Source organism: Dasypus novemcinctus, chromosome 24 (assembly GCF_030445035.2).
Source record: "Dasypus novemcinctus isolate mDasNov1 chromosome 24, mDasNov1.1.hap2, whole genome shotgun sequence".
NCBI classification, from domain to species: Eukaryota; Metazoa; Chordata; class Mammalia; order Cingulata; family Dasypodidae; genus Dasypus; species Dasypus novemcinctus.
In genome coordinates, this window is record NC_080696.1 from 49,767,192 (window position 1) to 49,777,153 (window position 9,962).

General features: G+C 52.4%; 1 protein-coding gene across 1 annotated transcript in view; it reads right to left on the minus strand.

Moving 5' to 3' along the window:
* Positions 1-9,730, minus strand: part of CDH22 (cadherin 22) — a 77,136-nt gene extending 67,406 nt beyond the window's left edge. Inside the window, exon 1 of the mRNA XM_004469945.4 lies at positions 9,431-9,730. Coding sequence (XP_004470002.2) covers positions 9,431-9,688 — 258 coding nt within the window. The 5' untranslated portion in view covers positions 9,689-9,730. The remainder of the gene's footprint in view (positions 1-9,430) is intronic.
* Between the last annotated feature and the right edge of the window lie 232 nt (positions 9,731-9,962).

The window sequence follows — 9,962 nt, forward strand, 5'->3', positions numbered from 1 at the left end:
CACTGAACTGTACACTCAAAAATAGTTAAATGGCAAAAAAATTTATTTTTTTGTATATATATGACTACAATAAAAATTTTAACAAGCATATTGAGTCAATACTTATCAAAATTCCAGCAGCCTTTTTTTCCCATAAATTGAAAAGCTAATCCTTAAATTCATACGGGCCCCGAATAACCAAAACAACCTGAAAAAGAACAAAGTTGGAAGACTCACACTTCCTCATTTCAAAACTTACTACCAGGCCACAATAATTAAAATAGTATGGTACTGGCAGAAGGACAGACATATAGACCAATGGAATAGAATTGAAAGTCCATAGATAAATCCAAACATCTATGGTCAGTGGATTTTCAACAAGGGTACTAAGTCCATTCAATGGGGAAGAAAATAGTCTCTTCAACAAATTCAACTGGAAATTCACTGGCAAATGAATGAATGTGGACCAGAGCTAATCCCATAAAACTCTTACAAGAAAACACAGGGAAATACCTTTAGGATCTTACAGTAGGCAATGGATTTTTGGATTTTATACCAAAAGAACAAGCAACAAAAGAAAAAATAGATAAAATGTACTTCACCAAAATTGAAACATTTGTGCACCAAAGAACATTTTCAGGAAAGTGAAAAGACGCCTACAGAATAGGGAAAAACTATGTGGAAACCACATATCTGATAAAGGTTTATCATTTAGACTATATAAAGAACTACTACAACTCAACAACGAAAAGACAAACAACCTAATTAAAACATGGGCCAAGGATCAACACCATTAGCTGTTAGAGAAACACAAATTAAAACTACCGTGAGATAACACTTCATACCCACTAGGCTAGCCATTAATTAAAAAACTGAAAATAACAAGTGTTGGCGAGGATGTGGAGAAACAGAAACCTTATTTGAGTTGCTATCATTGTGGAAAACCGTTTGGCGCTCCTTAGAAAGTTAAACAGTCTTATCATGTGACCTGGCAATTCTACTCCTTGGTAGATACCAAAAGATCTGAAGGCAGGGACTTGGGCAGCTATTTGCCCACCAATGTTCATTACAGCATAATTCACAATAATCAACAGGTGGAAGCAACCCAAGCATCCACCGACAAAGAAGACAAACAAGGTGTGGTCTATCCACACAATGGAATGTTATTCTGCTGTGAAAGAAGTGAAGGGGTGGTACATGCTACATGCTAACACATGGATGAACCTGAAAGACATCATGTTGAGTAAAACGAGCCAAACACAAAAGGACAAACATTGTATGATTTCTCTTATATGAAATGCTTAGAAGAAGCAAATTCACAGTGACGGAAAGCAGAACAGGGGTGGGGGGTGGGGGGCTGGAGAGTGATTGCTAAATGAGTGTGAGTTCTGGTTTGGGAGGATGTAAAGAGGCTGCAAATAGATAGCGGGGAAAGTCACACAGTGTTCTCCACGCACTTAACGTTAAAAGAACTGTCTACTTCGAGTGGTTAAAGTTATATAAAGTGTGTCTATTTTACTGCGACTAAAAAGAAATAATTTTAAAAATGCCTATCAAACAGCCGGCATGGCAGGGGCACTGTCCACGGGGCTGTGCTGGGGCCAGGCACCTGCTGGGCCAGGCAGGAGCCCGGTGGCTGCTGGATCACGCAGAGATCCAAGGGGCTGAGAGGGCTGCAGTGAGGGGGAGGAGGGGGCCATTTGCTACTGATACGGAGGTTTTCACTATTTTAACAACCAGTATACCTGTATTGGTATGTGCTAGCTGAAAATCAGCCCTGCCTGAGACACAATAAGTGCCCAATAAATGGTCGCCATCGTTTCAGTATATTATTACTAAATGTTAGCCATATAACTGGAATTGAATCCAGGCACTCTTAGACTTCAGATCCCACGCTTTTCACTTCCTGGGGATCTCTTGGGCAAGGAACCATCAAGAAGGCTGTTTCCCTAAAGGGAAGCAGCTAAGTCCTTACCCTCCCGAGCCCAAGGCTCCGAGGAAGCCTGAGCAGAGGAGAAAGCAGCCCGATGAAGCCAGTGACCTTGGGCAGGTCCCTGCATCCCAAGCTTCCGCAGAGATGGGGAGTGTACGAGAGGACCCCGAAGGCCCCTGGAGGGCCAGGACTCTGCGTACCCCAGCCCACTCCGCAGAACAGGTGCCAATGAAGCCGTCACGCGGGGAGATGAGGCCCACCCCCGCCACGTAGGAGGAGCTGGGTATAAATTCTGCTGGTGGAACTTTGTGTCTGAAAGGTGGATTATAGAAGTGCCATTTGGAAGATTGAATGGCCCATAAACATTTTCATATTTCATTAGTCGATTAATGGGCATCTCTCTCTTTTTGGCGAGTCTGCTGATTCTCAGCAGAAATCGCGGGGAGTAAATGGAGGCGTCTGGTGGAACCTTCCCGGGTCCCCGTCCTGTTATAGATTGCCCCAATTAATGCCTGTCCTGGGCTCCACCGAGAAGCCTTCTTCCTGTCCAGTTACTGTTAATAGATTTCTCATAAGTGGCTGGATTGTAAAAACCTCATAACTCAGTTTAATGCCCCCAATAAAATTATCTCAGGACGTTGGCCCTGAATCATTGGCAGTGGCGGGGATGAGGAGCCCTGTCTCTTCTGTTTGTTGTTTATGCTTTTCCTTTTCCCAGGAGAGATGGGGACGAGAGGAGGTGCATTTGTTTTCTTTTGGGGTGCTTCTGCCCACTATCCCATCAGACCTGTCGTCTGCTTATTTAACGGGCAAATGTTTCCGAGCAGTGCGGTAGAATAGATGCCGTTTGTGAGGAGACTTGATATCTGTTAACACCGCTCCATGAGTCATTATTACCGTTCCTATTTCTCAGATGAAAAAAACTGAGGCACAGAGACGGTGAGTCATTTACCCGGTCACACAGCCATCCTGTGGGGGAAACCAAGCTCCTGATGGTACCGCTCCCCGGCCTTCGCTCCCTAATGTTGCACTCATGGCTTTGTTATTTCACTGCTCTCAGCCTGTTGTCCCATCTGAGGAATCGGAACAAGCCCTACCTGGCGCAGGTGTGGTGAGGATGAACTGCCAGCGTGTTGGTAATGACCTACGCATTCTGGAAATGGCTGTTTCCTTGCTTTTCCGTCTCCTGGTTCTCCCTGCTGCCCTTGACTCAGACCCTGGACAGGGGCCATTGAAGAGTGAGGAGTGGGGAGCGGAAGCCAGCGGTGAAGTCACAAATGTTCTTCTGCGAAGTGCGAGGCGGAGCTCACGCTGGCGCTGCTCTCTGGGGACTGCAGCGTCAGACAGGGCTGAGCTGTCCAGGCAGGAGGGGAGAGCTCCGAGCTGGCGGCCCGGGCGGGGCTGGGGCCGAGGCCGGGGCGGCCCTCCCAGCCCGCCTGGCCCTGACTTGGCAGGGGACGGGGTGCGCTGGCCCTGCCTCCAGTAGATCCCCCTCAAGATTCTCAGTTCTGAATGGAGGTTGGAGGACGGTGCTCCCATGTACTGAACACCTACTACGTGCCAGGAGCGTGTGGCAGGCTGTCCACAGAAATAAAATTGGACCTGTGGCGTGTGGAAATGTAATCCCATTTTCCAGGCAAGACGGAGGTGGGCCCAGGTCAGTGCCTCTGCAGCCTCTGGGCCTCTGGTTAAAGTGCATCCGGAGGCATCATGAAATGCTCCTGGATGGGGAGGAAGGAGAAAGGGAGCGGGGAACAGCGCGGCCACTGGGCCACACCCCCTGGGGAGGAGCCTTGAGCCGTCTTCTGCCCTGCACCTGTGGTCATTAGCAGCCTCTTCTCTCTGAGCCTCCGTTTCATCAGCTGCAAAAGGACCTCAAAACCACAGAGCAGTGAAGATGATGGACTGGAGCCAGGAAAGCTGAGCAGCAGCTTCAGCTTTGCTGCTGACATGCTGCGGAGCCCTGGGCAAGTGGCTACCCTTCTCTGAGCCTCTGTTGTCTTATCTGAAATGGGATGGATATTGCTTATCCATAGGTCCCGAGCTCATGAGATAAGCTCCTGGCACATAACAGGTGCTCTACATAGATGAATTCCCTCCCTGTTTCCCACTCTGATCTCAGGAGGGATGAGGGGGTCAGTTTGTCCTCCTCCTCTGACACAAGAACCAGACTCAAATCCCGCCCTACTGGAGAAGCAGGGGGTATCACTCTATTGGACGCCTTTGAAGACACATCTTACTTCCTCCTCCATGCAGTCCTCTCAGATACCTGCCCATTTGGTTGAAGAGCCCTCTCCCCACTCCACACCCTCTGTGCCCTCACTCCACACTCACTCCTCCCTGTCCCAGTCTCCCCTGGAACATTCCTGGGTTGCACATCTGTCTCCCCAGCTGTAATGGGCCTCAGGGGCACAAGCTAAGTGTGCTTTGTATCTGAACTCCCCATGCCTGGCACTCAGTAGGTGCTCTAACAATGCCAGCCAAGGAAATGCAAGGGGAGTGGGAGAGTTGAGCGTGTGTGTGTGTGTGCGTGCACGCGCATGTGTGCAGCTGTTTTGTGAGTTTATATGCACAGGCAAGTGTAAGGTTGGCAGCTTGCTCATTTCCATCTTTGCAGCACTAGGCTCGGGGCAGGGCACCAAACACACAGAATAAACAGCTGAAAGATTGAACCGTCATGAAAATTCCCCACTGTCCTCCTGGGATTTCTGGAGGACAGATCTACCCTGTTAAATCCCAGGGACACAGGAGCTAGACAAGGGAAGAGAGTCACTGGGAACCTATTACGTCCCAAAATCATTATCTCATAGATGTCTTAGAATGACCTTATGAATCTGGGATTATTCCCTTCCCATTGCACAGATTGGCAAATTGAGGCCCAGACAGGACCCATCTAACTCGAAGTCACACAGCTAACCAGAGGCAGCCCCGAGGCCTGCCTGACTCCATATCCTGGGTTCCTTCCATTGCCTGAAATGTGGGCGGTCCCGAGGAGAGCTCCCCCAGCCCTCGCTCATAAACAACGTGAAAAACACAAGAATGATGGCTTCCCATCCCGGGGGGCTGAAAAAATGGGATTTACGAGGCCATTAATTACTTCCTCCTAATTAAATCAAAATTAAATGCGAGCAGAGGTACGTTTTCCTTATTAAAGACAATTAAATGGACAGTGCGGCTACGCAAATAAAACGAGCGCAGGATTTAAATGGAAAGCAAATCAAATAAAGAGCCTCCCCCGGAATGAAGGGTCTATTCACGCCGGTGCTACTCGTAAACCAGGAGTTCATCAATTTTCTTTAAATATTAGCAACTTAATTAAATCTGCTCTCCTCCCCTCCTTAATCCTGCCGTATATCTAAAATAGATCTCGCCGCCCACAGGAGTTGGTCCTAAACGCTGACCCCATAATTCTATCTTTTTCTTTAAAAAAAAAAAATTAAAAATCCTGCAAAATCCACATCCAGCTGAGAGAAGCCTCGGGGGAAATTACAGTTCGGGAAAGGAATTAGGCAGAGTCCCCGGACTTCATGGAAACGCTGGGCGGTCGCGCGGAGGGTGGCGGTTGTGGGAAGGGGAGCAGAAGAGGTGGGTCGGGGCCGCCGGAGGGGGCAGGACTGGGGTGCGACCGTTTGCATGGGGCCTTCGCGGTGACCGCAGGCCGCGTTGCTGTGGGTGCCGACGGGAGTCTGGCGGTGAGTGATGGAGGAGGCGGCTGTAAAATAGGTTGGGTGCCCGGGGTTCATTCTGTGGATGGAGCTGTTGCTAAGCTACCTTTGGAATTCGACAAGGACGGATGCTCCGTGCGGCTCCCCGGGATGGGGGAACCTGGAAGCAGTGAAATTAACTGAAACCGTGGAGAAGTCCTTCTCCCTGAAGAGGGAGCGTGGCGCGTGCGTGCGTGCGCCTGGGTGCACGCTCAGACACTCGCATATATGCAGGGACACAGCTGGGAAGGAGGCAGGCGGGGGCGGGCTGGTGACAACCTCCCCCATCTCGTGGCGAGAAACTAGGACGTGGGTTGCCGAGAAGGCTTCTGGATTTGGGACGGAGGATCATGGTACCAGTGTGGATGGCATAATCAAGGTGGCAGAGATGGCACACGAGCCCAAAATGATAAAAGCTAAGAGCTGGCAGGCAGGTGCCAGGAGCCAGGTGCTTTCTAGTTCTTGGCATATGCTAACTCATTGACTCGGCACAACCCTTTGAGGTAGGTGCTCATCCGGCAGATGAGGAGCCTGAGGCACAGCGAGGTTAAATGATACGCCCCAGGTCGGAGAGAGAACAAGCCACCACGCTGGCATTGGAGCGCAGGCGGTCAAGCACACGCTATGCCACCGTTCATAAGAAAGTGTGCTTTGGGCAAATGTTTGCAAAGAAATGGAAACCTCTCCTCCTCCCTGCATGGTGTACTTTTCTGGAGCTGGCCTTGTGGGCGAGAGCATCTCTGAGTCGAGATGATGAAGGAGGACGGTGACCGTGGCGTGGAGATGTTGGGAGTGGCTGCTGCGGGGAAAGGACAGACCCTTGGCCCAGCGCGATGCCTGGCTCAGAGCAGACGCTCGAGACAGGATTGTTAAAGCGATTCGGACGCGGAACCTGTGTCAGGAGGCCTGCTTCTTGGGTTGGTTATGACACCGTGTTGCTCTGTGGCCTTGGCGCTATCTTCTTTGCCTTTGGGCCTCAGTTTCCCCTTTTTAGAATGAGTGGATGCTCTAGGGCCCTCCCAGTGCAAACAGGCTGTGGTTCAAGGAGATGGGGGCGGGGTTTGGCTCATGCGTTGATGTGACGGTGGCTAGGTGGGTGCAGACAAAAGCAGTCAGTCAGCACCTGGTCTGCGTCGTCTTTGCAGGGCATGGGTGGGTAGGGAGGCTGGGCTCCTGGTGGACCACAGGGCCAAGGTGCCAAGATGACCACAGCTGACATTTGGGCAGATGTGACCAAGGCCTTCTCTATCTCTGATGTTCTCCTGGACCAAAGTCCCTCTCACAGGCCTGGAGGGCTTGGAGAGGTCTGGAGAATCAGTCAGGGGGCTGGCCTTTCCCAACTGGGGGCGAAGAACTCCAACTCACATGGGTTCAAATGCTGACCAAGTCGCCTGGCCACTCTATGACCTTGCCCTTCCCAAACGCCGCGGTTCCTTGTCTACCAAGAGAAGGATGATCTCTACCATGCAATTGAAGGGTTTAGTGCTTTCTATAGTGTTGGGGGTTGCATCATGCCTCCCCCCCAAAAAAAGACATGTTCAAGTTTTAATCTGAGTTCCTGGGAGTGAGAGCCATTTGTAAACAGGACCTTTGAAGATGCTTTTCTTAGTTAAGGTGTGGACTCATTTGTGAGGAGGATCTTTGAAGATCCTATTTAGATGAGGCCAAATTGAATCAGGGTGGTCTTAATTCATAGACCTGGAGTCCTGACAAGTGGAGGGGATGTGGGGGCAGTAGGGCAGAAGATGCCAGAAGTCCGTGGAAATGAGAAGAACAGAAACAAGGGGGGAGCGCCGTGGGACGGAGGACTGTCGGCTGCTACAGCCCTGCCAGGGCCTTGACATTGGGCTCCTCGCCTCCAAAACGGAAGCCAGTCAATTCCCATTGTCAAAGCCACCCCACTGTGTGGTATTTGCCACAGCAGCTCTAGCAAACATACAGAAATAATTTAAAAACAAAACAAACTAGCCAGACCACAAGCTGTATACTTTAGCCTGCTGCTTTTCCCTCTAATCCTCTCAACAATCCAGGAAGGAGGTTCTCTGAGTTCCATGTTTACAGATGAGGAGACTGAGGCTCAGAGAGGTGCAGTAACTTGCTGAAGGTCACACTGTTTATGGATTGGGAGAACCAAGCCTTGAACTGGGGTGTGTCTAACTCCCAAGCCTGAGTTCTTAGTGACGTCCCCATTCGCTCTTACCTAGCACCATTTTTGCCTTCCCTCACCCCATTCCTACCACCCCACTATCTCACTGCCCTGGTCAGAGTCAGGAGTCCTAGGCTCCACTATGTGCTTGCTGGGCAACCTTGAGCCAGGCTCTGAACCTCTCTGAGCTCCATCTGTCAAATACTTGTTTTGCTCGGCTGTGGGGATCAACTTCAACCATATCTGTGGAGGGGAAGGTAGCCAGGATTAGGGATTACCATGTCTAGACCAGAAAAAAATCTGAGTTTCCTGCAGGGCAAGCCCAAAGGTCTTTATCTAGACCTTCTTCCTGTCCATAGCAAGGCTCTTGATGCCTGAGCCTCAGAACTGAGCATCCTCCTCAGTCTCACCCATTCTTAGGTTCTTTTAAGCCCACAGGAAGCTCAGGATTTGGTCTCCACGCTTCCTTCTCTAACCAAAACTTCCTGGAAAGTCGATTGGCCTTGGCAGAAGCCAGAGGACTGCCCATGGTCATTGCGCCACCTTCATGCCTTATAAGCACCCTCCACTCCAAGACCACAGCTTCCGGCACTTACGTCTCTGAATAAATCAGACTCCTTCAGGCCTCCAAGTCTTTGCTACATAGACTAGGCCCTTTTCTTCATTAGCCTGAAGAACTCCTACTCATACATCAAAACCCATCTCAGATGTTTTCTCTTCCATGAAGCCAGCCTCATGGAAGAGTACCTAATTAATGTCAAATGCTGACTTGGGAGCCTTTTTATGCCAAGGTATCTTCCCTACTATGGGGAGGTCCCAAATGGCGGAGGCCCCGCCCTCCCCAACATCACAACTGGGCTTCCCAACGGGCTCAGAGACTGAACGGGGGGGGAATAAATATCCTTCTTAGCCTTTCATACTTCCAGGAAACAAATCTTCAGCCACATTTACTAGCATTTATTTAGAGGGTCTGAGAAAGTAGTTTCCATTCATTGAACAGTTTGTGAGCAATGTCTGCGCTAGGCACCGGGGACTTAATGGTAGCTAAACAGACGCGGTCTAATAGGGACGTCATACCTTAATGATATAATCAAACACATGCACAATTAAGTGTTCCAAGGAAAATAGAGCAGGATCTCAGAAGGCTCATAACGGGGGATGGACCCTAGCCCGGGGAGGGGGTGTGGTCAGGGAGGGCTTCTCTGAGGAAGTGGCATTTGAGCTGAGACCTATAATTGGTATCAGGCGATCAGCAGGAGGAAGGAGCAGTCCTGGGAGCAAACAGCTGGGCAAAGGAGTGGTGGCAGCAGAGGGCGAGGAGGTGGTGGGGACAGGAGGGGCCATCAGAAGGGAGGCAGACGGGGGCGGTGTGGCTGACACTCAGGGGGCTGATGGGCACGAGGGAAGTGAGGAGGGAGGTGAGGCTGGGAGTGGAGCCAGATCTCTGCGGGCAAAGGGTGGAATCTGGGCCTGACCCCAGGGCAGGGGACGCTGTTGACGAAAGTGAAACACAGCGGGGAGGGGGTATGTGCGAGGGGAGGGGGGAGGGGAGTCGGAAGCGGGGTGCCTGCCCCAGGCCAGGGCAGCTGAAGGGACGGGCACGAGGGACGGGCGTGGGAGCCTCAGGGAAACGGGGCTCTGGACGTAGGGTGAGGGGCCCCACTTTACCTTGCCCACGTACAGGGGCTCGGTGCCCGTGTACTCCTCCACCACGAAGAACTGGTTCCACACCCAGCCGCGCTTCACGCGGCCGGCGCCCGGCACGCGGTCCTCCTGGGCCCCGGGCGCGGGCGGCGCGGGGGTGCCCGCGGCCCACGGGCGCGCCAGCAGCAGCGGCGGCGGCGGCGGCAGCAGCAGCAGCAGCAGCAGCGCGGGCGACAGCGCGGCTCCCGCCCGGAGCCCCCTTCCGTCGGGCCGCGGCCTCATGCTGGTCCTGCGCGGGGCCGAGGCCCAGGAGCATGGACGGGAGGCACCCGGGCGCCGCCGCTCGGGAGCACGACGGGGCGGCGCCGCGTCACATGGTGGCCTCAGCGCGGCCGCCGGGGCGCCGCTCCCGACGGGGCCCCGGGACAGGCCCGCGGCCCTGCTCGGCCCGGCCGCAGGCGGAGGGGGCGCGGCCGCACGCGGCGCATGGACGACCCCCGGGGGCCCCGCCCGCGCCCGCCTCGGGGCGCCGCGGCCGGCTCAGCAGGCAGCGCGG